The 14642-nt window shown below is 43.6% G+C and overlaps 1 protein-coding gene and 1 pseudogene across 2 annotated transcripts in view; both read left to right on the forward strand.

The window, feature by feature from the left end:
- The window catches only part of PRKDC (protein kinase, DNA-activated, catalytic subunit), a 191540-nt gene that overhangs the window by 163096 nt on the left and 13802 nt on the right, over positions 1 to 14642 (forward strand). For both annotated transcript variants that reach the window (XM_054708417.1, XM_054708418.1), the window contains exons 73-78: positions 3020 to 3197; positions 3749 to 3909; positions 6243 to 6454; positions 9726 to 9813; positions 9913 to 10056; positions 14108 to 14312. In XM_054708417.1, the coding sequence (XP_054564392.1) occupies positions 3020 to 3197; positions 3749 to 3909; positions 6243 to 6454; positions 9726 to 9813; positions 9913 to 10056; positions 14108 to 14312 (988 nt within the window). The remainder of the gene's footprint in view (positions 1 to 3019; positions 3198 to 3748; positions 3910 to 6242; positions 6455 to 9725; positions 9814 to 9912; positions 10057 to 14107; positions 14313 to 14642) is intronic.
- On the forward strand, positions 11696 to 13156 carry LOC129147273 (transmembrane protein 106C-like; annotated as a pseudogene).

Raw genomic sequence — 14642 nt, forward strand, 5'->3', positions numbered from 1 at the left:
GAGACAAGGTAGCAGAAAACACCAGAACAGCTAAAAAGAAAAATTAATTTAAATAGTGAGGATAGTTTAAGGGACCTGTGGGGACAATATTAATGGCACCAACATTTACATTTTAGCAGTGCCAGACAGAGAAGAGATAAAGACAGGGATTAAAATCCTATTTGAAGAAATAATGACTGAAAATTTTCCTAAACTCTTGAAGGACATACACTTCCAGGTACAAGAAGTGTGGAGAGTCCCAAATAAAATGAACCCAAGAGCCCTAGCCCTGGCTGGTGTTTCTCAATGGTCAGAGCGTTCGCTCATGCACTGAAGGTTTGCAGGTTCAATTCCTGCTCAAGAGTACATGCCTGGGTTGCGGTTCGCTCCCTCCCCCCGGTTGGTGAGCGAGCAGGACACAACCAGTTGATATGTCTCTCTCACATTGATGTTTTACTCTCTGTCTCTCCCCAACCCCCACCTCCCTCCCTCTCTTCCACTCTCTCTGAAAAAGCAATGGAAAACATATCCTTAAGTGAGGGGGAAAAAATGAACCCAAAGAGACCTACAACTAAAATGCCTAAGAATAAAGACAAAGAGAATACAAAAAGTATGAAGCGAAAATCATCATCTTACATGCAAGGGATTTCCCATAAGACCATCAGATGGTTTTTCAACAGGAGCTTTGCAGGCCCAAAGGTCAATTACATGTTCTATTAAAAGTGACAAAAGATAAAACCTATAACCAAGATTATTCTATCCAGCAAGGTTATCTTTTAGAATTGTAGAAAAGATATTTTCCCAGACAAGCAAAAGATTAAGGAATCCATCACTACCAAATTAGCAGAACATGAAATCTTGATGGAACTTCTTTAAGTAGAAAAATAAAAAAGATAAAAATAAAATGTAGAACAGAAAAAAAATCTCACAAAGGCAAATACTTAGTAAGAACAGTGAATCAATAAAAAAGTCAAAAGTATGAATTTATGTGTAAATATAATAGTAAGGAATACACACACACAAAGAGGTAAAAACATGTGGGGGAAAAGAGGGGGACAGAAAATCAACAAGGAAACCATGACCTTGAATGACACATTACAGCAGATGGATTTAATTGATATTTTTAGACATTTCACCCCAAAACAGAATATACATGGGCACATGGGACATTTTCCAGAATAGACCATATGCTAAGCTACAAAACAAGACTCAATAAATGTAAGGGGATGAAATCATATCAAGCATGTTCTGTGATCACAATGATATGAAACTAGAAATGAAATTCAAGTAGAAAACTGGGAAACATACAAACACATGGAAGATAAACAACATGCTACTAGTTAATGAATGGGTTAACTATGAGATCAAGGAGGAATCAAGATACGTTGAGACAAAGGAAAATGAAAACAATGATCCAAAGTATGAGAATAACCAAAGCATTTCTAAGAGGGAAAGCTATAGCAATACAGGCCTACCTCAAGAAACAAGAAAAATGTCAAACAACCTAAAGTTAACACCTTTTTTTTTTTTTTTTAATATTTTTTATTGTTTTTTTACAGAGAGGAAGGGAGAGGGATAGAGAGTTAGAAACATCGATTAGCTGCCTCCTGCACACCCCCCACTGGGGATGTGCCCGAAACCCAGGTACATGTCCCTTGACCGGAATCGAACCTGGGACCCTTCAGTCTGCAGGCCGACGCTCTATCCACTGAGCCAAACCAGTTAGGGCAAAAGGGGATTAATTAGAGGAAATAATTTAATATTGCTATTTGCCCTTTATAATAGAAATGTCAGAGATGAAAGAAAATTAGTAAAATGTATATGAAAACCTTCCTCCTGTCAGAGTCTGGGGCGCACCATGGGACCCAGAGTCAAGTCCCCGCCCACCCACATGCACCTCAAAATTGCATGAGACCCAGACCCGGCCACCCCCCTCCCCATTGGGCTAGATCCAGACCCAGCCAGTCCCACCCTTGTCAAGCCCTGCCAGGCAGGGGGAGTAGCCTCAGGTCCCCTGGCCTGGTGCCAGGACAGGAGGCGTGGCCTGAGGTCCCCCAGGCCCCACCTGGTCGGCCTGGTCGCCCCACGCAGCCTGCTTGTTCAGTTGTTTGGTCGTCCCTCACTAACCCCCCTGCCAGCCTGGTCATAAGCAGCCATCTTGTGAGGGTGCGAGGGTTAATTTGCATATTACCTCTTTATTATATAGGATTCACTTTTTTCAACATTAAAAATAGGAAATTTGTGTTGAAACGATGTGGACGGTTCTTCCGTGATGTTTGTTAATGGAGTTTCACTACCTGTCCCCACTCAGGTGTCCCACAAACCAGCCCCTTCACTTTTTTACTTAGTGCCTGCTTTTTAAAATCATTTTGTGTTTTCATAGTTACCAGCCTCTCCTCATCTCACCAGGAGCCACCTCATTTTAGTTGTGTAGCCTTGCCTTCTTCTTTCACAGTGTTACCAACATCTGTGCAGGACAATGGCCACAAGGAGCCAACTTCCAGCTCTTCAATTCCTGACGGGTTGTGTGATCCACATGGACTTTTGATGCCCACTCTGTGTGACTAGGGGACAATCTGGCCCACACATGGCTTATTCTTTTTTATTTGGTTGTATTTTATATACTCGGGATCTTACTGGAATTGCTTACTCTTTCACAATCAGGGCAGACTCTCCCTTTTCCATCTATTTTTATTATTTTACCCCAGCAGCAAGCTAACCTACCGGTTGGAGCGTCTGCCCCCTGGTGGTCAGTGCATGACATTGCGACTGGTGGACTGGTCTACTGTCTGCCCCTGGTAGTCAGTGCACGTCATAGTGAGCGGTTGAGCCGCCTTAGCATATCATTAGCATATTACGCTTTGATTGGTTGGATGGACAACCAGACGACCGGACACTTAGCATATTAGGCTTTTATTATATAGGTAGATGACTAATGAATTACAGGTATTCTACCTTTATCATCACAAGTAGAAAGTAGAGTTTGTCCACAAAACTTGAGTCCCGCTGGCAGGTTTTCTGAGACCTCTGTGAATTCTAGGTGGTCACAGCGCTGCACCAGAGAGCGTTTCATCACCTTTCCGAGGCCACGAGGACAGCTGAGGAGGAAACCCCTTCCGGCCGGGGCCCGCAGCCCGCAGCTGGGGTGATAGATGCTTATATGGCGCTGGTGGATTTCTGTGACCAACGGCTCCGGGAGGAGGAAGAGACTGCATCAGGTGACTCGCAAAAGAAAAGAAAATTGTGCCCCATTAGGTTACTGTAAAGTCTTAAGAACTTTGTACATACTTTTGGTTTCCTATTTGTGTTTGTTTTAAATGAGGAAAGTCTTGCCTTTTTAAGAGGGAAAGACATCTCCAAGCAACATGACCTGCTTATCTTCCCTCCTGGAGTCCAGCTGTCTTCCAGCTCTCCGTTTACTTCCCTTCCACTTGCATGTTTGGCTTGTTTGGTATTATTGGCCTTAGGTGTCCTGACTCTTGTTCCTGGAATTAATTCAGGAACTCGCAGCTGCCCTTGATGTTTCCAGCCCAGGAAGCAAACCGTGCTTCATGCAGAATGGGTAATGTCATAGAAAATTCAGCTTTGAGATAGAAACTTGTATGTGTAGTCCAAAATTGCTTCTGGTCTTTTAAAGAAGTTGTTAGGGAGGAAAAATGACATACTACAAAATGTAAGCCAAAGTGAAACTAGAATCACATGTTACATTTATAATTTATGTGTAAGTGGATATATTGACCATGGCTGTTTTTATCCCTGTCCATGCTAGTTACTGAGTCCGTAGAACTGCAGACGTATCCTGCCCTTGTGGTGGACAAATTGTTGAAAGCCTTAAAGTTACATTCCAATGAAGCCAGGCTGAAGTTTCCCAGACTGCTGCAGATCATAGAGCAGTACCCAGAGGAGACCCTGAGCCTGATGACAAAAGAGGTGAGTGTCTTTAGTCTGTGGAACTTAAAGACATATTCCTGTTTCTATCCAAGCACATTAATGTGTATAATGCATATATTTTAGCTTTTCCTAACAAGCATCTAATTTTGCTACATTCCAAGAACATGTGTAATTTAAAACTGTATAAAGGAGTGTTCACATTTACCCATATTCCTTAGTGGATGTTGATAACTCTGTCTGAACAAGGACCCCAAGAAATAGAGGAGGAGGTATATCCGGGACAGATGGGAATTTTCTGGAGTACCGTTTACTGTCCATGAAGACAGAGCTGTGGTCTTAGCACCTGCTGATGCCTGTGCTCAGTGCATTGCTTAGTCCAGGGAGAAAGGACTACATTTCAGCTGGCATCCCACCCCCCGTGACCATAGTGCCTGCAGCAGCTCCGTGTCCAGAGGGCCCCGGGGCATCCGAATTCACCGTGTGCAGCTCGCGTGTGTGGGCACACAGAAGCAGCCTGCGGTCCCACACGTGCTCTGTTCACCAGCTTGTATGTCCCTGCTGTCCTCACCCCACACGAGGCTTCGTCATCCTGCCGCCTTCCTGTCTGTTAGGCACATCTGTAAAAGGAGGGCTCCTTACTGACCTTTATAGACGTTTAACTGAAAATAGGGAACCTTTGAGCTGATAATGTAACAACAGTTCAGAAACACTGATATAATACTCTACTAGCCGTCTTAGTGGGTTTTTTAACAGTGCAGGTCTCTGAGCTGAGACACAGGGCCGGCCAGGGCTTTCCCACGCCTCTGACCCTGTGGATGGGGAGCGGTGGGGTTGTCTCAGTAGGTCTTAAACAGCGGATTAACTTCAGAAATGCACCATAGGTGTGCTTTTCCTAAAGACAAGTGAAGAAATACGTTATGATTTCATTTTTAAATTATTTTATTTATATATTTAATGAAGATAGCGTTTTCACTTTTTGAGAAAATAAGTAAGGGATTAAGTCAATGTTATGACACTGGGGAGACACGTGAGATGGGCAGCTCACCTCTGCTGTGTGCTCCCTGTGGCTGTGTATTCTGATACGTTTTATGCTCACACACCCTGCTCTTCCCTCACTTACGGGTAAAGTTAGGAAGTTTGCCCACATTCACTCCTCATGCCAATATGTCAGGTATGTCAGATTTTATCTTAAAATTAACACCTTAAAAAGCATTTTAATTTTGAATAAATTTTGAAAATGGTCTTGGTGTAAAGAAACAAAACCCAGAAGCCATAAAGAAAAATAATTTGACACTTCTATGCAGGAAAAGAAAATATTCCATATACAAAGTTTAAAAAACTGGGAGGAAAATATTTTCAGTCCATAGTAGAGACGGGGTTGAGGAGCCCACTCTACACCATAAATAGACCAGTCGAGAATGGTTAAGGGAAATGCACACGTGATTATTGAGGCAACACACATAGACAGGCTGTTTACTTAAAAGCTTTTTTTGTTATGAGCTGATTTGCCTCATTAATAATGAAACATGAAAATTAAAATTAGATTTTTCCCTTCTCAGATTGATAATGAATTTTTAAAAAATTGATTGTGTCCAAAGTTTTTTTTCAGTGTAGTTTACATTCAATGATATTTTATATTAGTTTCAGGTGTACAGCATAGTGGTCAGACAATCACATACTTTACCAAGTGTCCCCCCTGATATTTCCAGTACCCAACTGGGCCATCGTGATCAAACCAGCATGATACTGGCATAATTCATTTTTAGAAGTGCAGATTTGAAAAGTCTTTTTGGAGAGAGATCTAGCAATGTTTTTTACATTGTTAATGTTCACACAGTACCGTATTTTCTGGCGTATAAGACGACTTTTTAACCCAGGAAAATCTTCTATATGCCCAGTCGTCTTATACGCCGGAAAATACGGTAATTTTACTTCTAGGAATTTATCCTATTGGTGTATAGCGCACATACAATAGGGATGTCCACTATAGCATTATCTGTAATAGCAAAAACTAGAAAATACTCTAAAAATTCATTTTAGGGCAGTCGTTAAATGAAATGGAATACTATGTTGCAGTTAAGAGGAATGAGGTAAATCTGTCTAAGAAAAACCAGCAACAATATGCCTAGTCTGATTCCAGTCTTGTACGGAAAGGATATGTGTGTACATGCCTAGAAAATGTCCGGGAGAATCGAATGGTTCTCAGTGGAACAGGAATTGAGAGAGCTGAGGGAGGGAAGACTGTATTTTGTATTTGTCTGTTTTGATACTTCTTATTATAAATATATATACTTTTTATATTGGACATATTGCTTTTATAATAAAGCGTTTAATTTTTATTCATCATTAAGTTACAGCTCTCTGTGTTTTAGATTTCTTCCATTCCTTGCTGGCAGTTCATTGGCTGGATCAGCCACATGCTGGCCTTACTGGACAAGGAGGAGGCCGTAGCCATCCAGCACACCGTGGAGGAGATCGCTGATCACTACCCCCAGGCCATTGTCTACCCGTTCATAATAAGCAGTGAAAGCTATTCCTTCAGAGATACTTCTACTGGTCATAAGAATAAGGAGTTTGTGGCAAGGTGATATTGCAGAGAAATTGGGTTGATTTCTGCTGTAGTTAAATATTACAGTTAGAAAACACTAGAGGCCCAGTGCATGAAATTCGGGGGGTGCAAGGAGCGGGAGGTGTCCCTCAGCCCGGCTTGCAACGACGCCAGCATCCCTCACCCCGGCCTCTAGCCAGAGGCTCCTCCCCTCCCTCTGCGCAGCCTCTGGGAAGATGCTTGTGCTGGGGTCTCCTCAGGGCCCCTGCCCACACCTGGCAGCTCAGGTACTCGGGTGCTTGGGCTCCCAGATCCCGCTTCCCTGCCAGCGTGGTGTGCATCAGCTGCCATGGGAGCCGCGCTTCAGGAGTCGCCCCTTGCACCGTACTACTTGCGAGCACGGGGGGTGGGGGGGGGTGGCCGCGGCGGCCGCGATTTGATGTCTGTAGCACCCGCTGAACCGCGCCTCCCCCCCCCCGCCCCGCCACAGTGCCACGCTGGCCGCATCCACACTGCGGGCAGGGGGCTTCCAGTCTGTGACGAGCTACCAGGCTGCGACTGGGGGCTGCAGGCGGAGGACCCCGGCACCCATAAGGCTCCCACAGTGTCAGGAACTGGGAAGATCCATTTTTCTAGGTCCTCCCCTCCCTCCTTGCGGCTGGGGTGGGGACGCTGGGCTCGCGTTACCGTGAGCCCAACATTGCTCGTCCCGGCCTCAGTCCAGAGGTCCCTTCCTTCCCTCCCTCCACGCAGCGGGGCAAGGACGCTGGGCTCTGGCCAGGGGATCCTCCCCTCCCTCCGCGACCAAGGAGCGGACTCTGGGTTTGCATTGCCGGGGCAACATCGCCAGTGTCTGCCCTGGCTGCTATGGGTGCCACCATTTTTGTCACAGAGTGATGGTTAATTTGCATATTACTCTTTTATTAGTATGTGTATGGTAAAGCAAACACATGGAAGCTTATATTTGTCTTCAAATTAATTAGAGCTTTTACTGAAGAGTAGAATATCTTAGATATCTTTGTTAAATGTACCTACCCTGGGTATGTTACTTGTTAGAATTTCTTTTTTAAAATACATTTCATTTTAGAATACTATTCATGGAACATTCTACCCTTATGCTAATTTCAATCTGTTGGTTGAAACAGACTAGATGAAATGCTTTTGAAATCAGTTCTTGAAATTCTTCTTTAATTGAAAATATCCAGGAAGCCCCTCTTCTTAATTAGGACTCAGTAGGCTGTCTGAAGTGTCATTTCTTTCACTTCTTCGGTTGATTATAAGTGGAGATATAACTAGCAATGGTGTAATACTTTTGCAAGAATCCTATATAATAAAGAGGTAATATGCAAATTGACTGTCATGTCCTTGCACAAGATGGCTGCCCCATGTGGTCACAAGATGGCCACCACAAGATGGCTGGCAGGGGAGGGCAGTTGTGGATGATCAGGCCAGCAGGGGAGGGCAGTTAGGGGTGACCAGGCCAGCAGGGGAGGGCAGTTGGGGGTGATTGGGCTGGCAGGGGAGGGCAATTAGGGGAAATTGGGCTGGCATGGGAGCAGTTAGGCATCAGTCAGGCTGGCAGGGGAGTGGTTAGGGGGTGATCAGGCAGGCAGGCAGAAGCCATTAGGGGCAATCAGGCAGGCAGGCAGGCGAGTGATTGGGAGCCAGCAGTCCCAGATTGTGAGAGGGATGTCTGACTGCCGGTTTAGGCCTGATCCCACAGGCAGTCGGACATCCCCTGAGGGGTCTCAGATTGGAGAGGTTGCAGGCTAGGCTGAGGGACACCCCCCCCCCCCCCCAGTGCACGAATTCCGTGCATCGGGCCTCTATTATGTTATAAATGCATGGTATCTTAGTAGACAGTCCCTATCAAAAGCTTTTTTGTTGTTAGGAGCTGATTGCTATATTACTTAGTGTTTTGTTTCTGAGAAGACAGTAGAGTTGGGTGTAGCTTTTATCATGGTTTGTCAGTGGGCTGGCTCTGCACACACCGTCTGCCACTGCTGTGCCCCACCCCATGGTCTCTCAGCAGAGTCAGCTGCAACATGATTAACTAGTTTAAAAGAAAGAAAGGAAAACGTTTTAAAAATTTGTCGAGAAAGTGGCCTTTTCTTTCATAACATAACTTCAGAACTGTATGTCTCAAATTGTATACATCAAAATGTTGACATTATTTGCAAGAAAATTTAATTTTATCTTATCTAAGAATCTCACCTCTTTATAGAATGCAGTGATCCGCCTTTATTCACGAGGGATATGTTCCAAGACCCTCAGTGGATGCCTGAAATTGCAGTTATGCCAAACCCTATTTATACTTTGTTTTGTCCTATAGATACATAACTATATAAAGTTTAATTTATAAATTAGGTGCATTAAGAGATTGACAACAATAATAATGAAACAACAATTATAATAACATACTGTAACAAATGTTATGTGAATGTGGTCTCTCTCACAAATATGTTATTGTACTGTAGTCACCTTTCTGGTGATAATGTGAGATGATACAGTGCCTAAGTGATGAGATGAAGTGGGGTGAATATGCTGGACATAGAGATGACTCATGTTCCAGGTGGGACAGCACCAGATTTCATCACTACTAGAATGCCATGCAATGTAAAACGTATGATTTATTTATTTCTGCATTTTCCCACTTAATGTTTTTGGACCACTGTTAACCCCGGATAACTGATACCACAGAAATTGTGGATAAGAGGGGACTATGGTACATACTTTGTTCTTTATCTAATACTAGAGGCCCCGTGCACGAAAATCGTGCAGAGGGGTGGCGGGGGGTCCCTCAGCCCGGCCTGCATCCTCTCACAATCCGGGACCCCTCGGGGGATGTCCAACTGCCAGTTTAACATCCCTCTTGCAATCCGGGACCACTGGCTCCTAACCACTCGCCTGCCTGCCTGCCTTCCTGGTCGCCCCTAACCACTCACCTGCCTGCCCCATCACCCCCAACTGCTCGCCTGCCTACGTGATCGCCCCTAACTGCTCGCCTGCTTGCCTCTTAACTCACTCGCCTGCCTACGTGATTGCCCCTAATCGCCTCTGCTTTGGCCCCTGCCACCACGCCGCCACGGCTTCATTTGGAAGGATGTCTGGAATGACGTCCGGAAGGTTGTTCAGCTGTCCGGTCTAATTAGCATATTATACTTTTATTATTATAGGTTAGATAGAATGTGTAAATTGCTTCTTCCCTAGTTCTATTAAGTTTTATATGTAAGTAAAAATAATTATAAATTACAGGCCTTGATCTATGGGAGATGTTTGATTACCTAAACTTGGTAATTTTTTATAGGATTAAAGTTAAGTTGGATCAAGGAGGAGTGATTCAAGATTTTATTAATGCCCTAGAACAACTCTCTAATCCAGAAATGATCTTTAAGGTAATATTACATCTTCTAACACATAAAACATAGAACTTAGATAAAAATCTACTTACAATCTAGCTTGATTTTTCTCTCTTTTTTTCCCCCCTTGCACAGGACTGGACTGATGATATCAAAGTGGAATTAACAAAAAACCCCGTAAATAAAAAAAACATTGAAAAGATGTATGAAAGAATGTATGCGGCCTTGGGAGACTCAAAGGCTGCAGGCCTTGGCGCTTTTAGAAGGAAGTTTATTCAGGTATGGGTGATGCAGCCTGCCTTTAACCCTTTGCACTCGCTTGCTTTTATCTCGATTCCTTTATTCTACTCAGGATTTAATTTTTTAAATACCCCAGATTTTACAAAGATCAGTACTTATGTGTGCTGGTTTGTTAGCAATTCTGGTTTTAAAATGGCTGTGGAATCTGTAAACTGTCTTTAGATCTGATGCTTTCTCTGAAATATTAGTGGCATATTTTTAGGTCATACAGAGCAAAGGGAGTCAATAGATAAAATCTCGGGGGTTTTATTACATTGTGTTCTTCATGCTCAGATTCTTAGATATGAAGGTCACATGTAGTTTAATATTTTTAAGTCTCAGAATGGTTTGAATATTGGATCAATAGATATTTGTATTTTATATAGGTTAACCATTGCTGAGCACTTACCTCTGTTCAAGGCACTCTACTGGGTGTTAGAGGAGATACAAAGGGAAGATTGATCCTGTTTCTGAATTCAAAGGAATTGTTGGCAGATACTGTATGTAAAGAACTGTAGCCTAAGGACAAATGTGATATCTGAGACCTATTTCTAAAGATGTTTTAGAGTTGAAAGAGAACCTTCACACCTCAGTTTGGAGTGAGTCAGAAATTCCTCTTAGAACAAGTGGAGATCAAAGAGCTTTGCCATGTCCAGATTCCACACCACATGCCTTGTGCCTGTTGCTCCCTCTACATGAGTTTCTCCCCTGCCCCGTCCAGCTGGATAGCTCACCCTGAGAGATGTGTCTGTGCATCATTTCTCCTTCAGAGCCCGTCTCTGAACCTCCTTCTCCTTGCTATCCCCAAGAGTTAGGTGTTCCTTCCTCTCTGCTGCCTGAAGCACCTACATGCACATCTCTTAGCATTCATCCATGTTGTAGCATGTGTCAGTACTTCCCTCCTTTTTTTATTTTTTTTATTGATTTCAGAGAGGAAGGGAGAGGGAGAGAGAGATAGAAACATCAATGATGAGAGAGAATCATTGATCGGCTGCCTTCTGCACACCCCTTACTGGGGATCAAGCCTGCAACCTGGGCATGTACCCTTGACAGAATCAAACCCGGGACCTTCAGTCCACAGGCTGACGCTCTATTCACTGAGCCAAATGAGCTGGGCAGTACTTCACTCCTTTTTATTGCTGAATATTATTCCACTTTATGCCACATTTTGTTTATCCTTCCATCAACTGATGGACATTTAGTTTTTCCCCAATTCTTAGTTCTTATGAATAGTGCTACTGTGAACATCAGTGTACAGGTTCTTTTGGCAAATTCCTCAGGAGTAGAAAACCATATTTATCTTTTTTTTATAAATATATATTTTTTATTGATTTCAGAAAGTAGAGGGAGAGAGAGACAGAAACACTCAGTGACAAAATAGAACCATCAGTTGGCTGCCTCCTGCACGCCCCTCTACTGGGGATCGAGCCCATAACCCAGGTATGTGTCCTTGACCAGAACTGAACCTGGGACCCTTCAGTGCACAGGCTGACACTCTATCCACTGAGCCAAACCGGCTAGAGCCATATTTATCTTTAATTCTTTAATTTATGCCTCTCAAATTAGACTCGTGGACAGAGATTTTCATCTTTTCACTTCCTATAATACCATTGGGTGTGAAATAGGCATCTTTAATTAGATGCAGGAATGGTATAGTTCTGATACGTAGAGTTAGATTTTGGTGGGTCATTCCTACTTAGGGTAGTTTTAGTTAAAGGTATGAATGAATATAAGAATCTACAGGACTGTCATTGCCTAACTGTGACAAGGGGTTTATCTCCTGAAAGTCAAGATAAAATCATGCATGCGCACCGAGTGCGGGCTGCTCTGAGGACCAAGAGGCAGGACGGACAGGTGGCAGGCACATCCCGGCCATGGGTCCCTGTGCGAGCGTCCCCCCCACGTTCCACGTGGTTCAGGGTTCAGGTTCAGTGTTCGGGCGCTGGAGGAGGCCGCACGCAAATGAAAGAGACTAGAAAATATTAATTTGGAAATATTGGGAGCCAGGCGGGAGCCCAGCTCAAGAGGAAGGACTCCGCTTTGCTCTGGCCTTGCCATCCCTTTTATTCAGGTTTTGGGATACACCCATAGCCCTTAGGCAGGCAATTCCAATAATAGCCAATCAGCAAGGATTTACATAAAACTAAAAGGTGGAAGTTGCTTCAGCTACCATTGTCTCAACTAAACAGTGGGTGCAGAGCTCTGACCTTTCAGAGCTCAAGGTCTCCAGCCTTCCGGGTTCCTTGTCCACACCTCTCTGCTAGTGAAGACAGTGGGCGGCTTCCAACATCCCTGCATTCCGACTCTGCTCACCCTCCTTCCTACAAGCAAGTGAAAGCTGACAGAGAGGATATGCTGGGTGAACAGGAGCAAGAAGATGCCATTGCCCGGTTCCCATACGTGTTCACTGGGCGGGACAGCATCCCCTGCCTCTTGTGCCCAGGGACAGGCTACATCCAACAGAGCAAGTACGTGAGCTGGTGGCTTTGATCCCACAGTGACCAGAGGTTGTGCGCTCAGAGAACCAAGCAGTATGTCCTCCTGTCTGTCCTGCTCTGTCTCCTGGCATTTGGGTTAGTGATTTTCTTCCTATTTCCAAATTCAGTCCTTGTGGACGACGATGGCATCTGAGTGATGAAAGTCACATTTAATAAGCAGGACTCCCTTGTAATCCTCACCGTCAAGGCCGCCCTGAAAATCAGGGACTCCCACTTCTATTCTGTGGCAGTGGCCAGCCTGTCCAGCCAAGTTCAGTGTGTGAACACAGTGGTTGGGTCATATGTGACAGCTAACGTCTCCCTCACTCCACCTTGGAGCGAGCAGCTGGTGAGTGTGACAGTGCAGGCAGCGGTGGGACGGCCATTTTCCTGTGTGTACTTCTGCACATTGCCCAGTGTCCAGGTGTACAACATAGTGATCTTCATGAGAACTTCAGTTAAGATCTCATGTATTGGCCACGTACCATGTCTCCTTGGAGACACATCACTGTGTAGATTGTGGAGCAGATTCCCAGCGTTTAGAAAATGCTTTGGTAGCACTTGTCAGAAGAGAACAGCATCTGTTCTCAGGGCCCGAGTTCCATACCTACCCCAAGTGGTAGAAGTAGAGGAGAAACTGGTTCTCTTAATCCCCAGCAAACACCCTCCTGCCATTGGGAGGAAAACTCACCTCAGTAGCACCGTTCATGTATCTCCAATCCAGCAGAATCACTGCCCAGCGAATAGTAGGCACTCAAGGTTTGAAGAATTAAATTCAGATCTTTTCAGCCGTTCTTGGAGCATTATAAATTGAAAGCATACCGTGCTAGGTTATAAAACCATAGAGTGACATGGAGGTAGGACGGTTAGTGCAGTACTGTCAGACAGTACTGCACTAACTTAATGTCAGGATTTTGACAGTTATTTTTATTTTAAATTCTTGTCATATTTTTATCATTACTATGAATCAGTATATGTTATCCAATGTCTAATTAGATTATAATTTTCTTATATTCCTGATTATGACAAGTGTTCATATTTCTATCTAATAATAATGATACTGTAATTTCTTCTAAACATACCCATGCTTTGCTTCTGAATACCTTTTCCTCAGAAAAGGTTATAAAACCATAGAGTGACATGGAGGTAGGACAGTTAGTGCAGTTCTGTGAGACAGAGGAAGATTTGATATGGTGTGGAGCCTAGTAATACAGGTCATACAATCAAATACAGAGATTTATAATCTTACCTTTTTTAAAAATCAGAAGCAGGGTATTTTTCTACCAAATCCCTAATCCCCATTCCAGCCAATGGATGAAGGCTAAATCAAGCCCCACATAGGCTCTTGGTGAAAACAGTGATAACTTTCTGTCAGTTCCTAGGCACATGGGAGCAGATGGAAATTGTCACCTATTGAGTGGTCTGTGCTTTATGTACCCAGGTTTTCTCTCCCTGCCGTCTTCTGTGCCGGTGCGGTCCTGATCATAGTTGTGCAGGTGCACTAACTGTCCTGTCTCCAACGTTCAGATTTACCTTACGCAGTAATATTTAAGATAAGTTATTATTAATTTCAGGCTTTTGGAAAAGAATTTGATAAACACTTTGGGAGAGGAGGTTCTAAGCTACCTGGAATGAAGCTTCATGACTTCAATGACATTACCAACACACTGCTTTTAAAAATGCGCGACGACTCTAAGCCACCCGGGAACCTGAAAGAATGCTCACCCTGGATGAGTGACTTCAGAGTGGAATTCCTGAGAAATGAGCTGGAGATTCCTGGTGAGTGAACCTTCAGAAGTGGCAAAGCTACTTTAAGGAGAATAGTGCTATAACAAGAACTTGTGATTTCTAAAATAATGTCAGGATTTTGACAGTTATTTTTATTTTAAATTCTTGTCATATTTTTATCATTACTGTGAATCAGTATACTTTATTCAATGTCTAATTAGATTATAATTTTCTTATATTCCTAATTATAACAAGTGTTCAGATTCCTGTCTAATAATAATGATAATGTAACTTCTAAACATACCCATGCTTTGCTTCTGAATACCTTTTCCTCAGAAATATAGTATAGGTATAAATGCAAATCCCTTCTTGGGATGTACA

The sequence above is a fragment of the Eptesicus fuscus genome, chromosome 19, assembly GCF_027574615.1.
Source record: "Eptesicus fuscus isolate TK198812 chromosome 19, DD_ASM_mEF_20220401, whole genome shotgun sequence".
In the NCBI taxonomy this organism is placed as follows: Eukaryota; Metazoa; Chordata; class Mammalia; order Chiroptera; family Vespertilionidae; genus Eptesicus; species Eptesicus fuscus.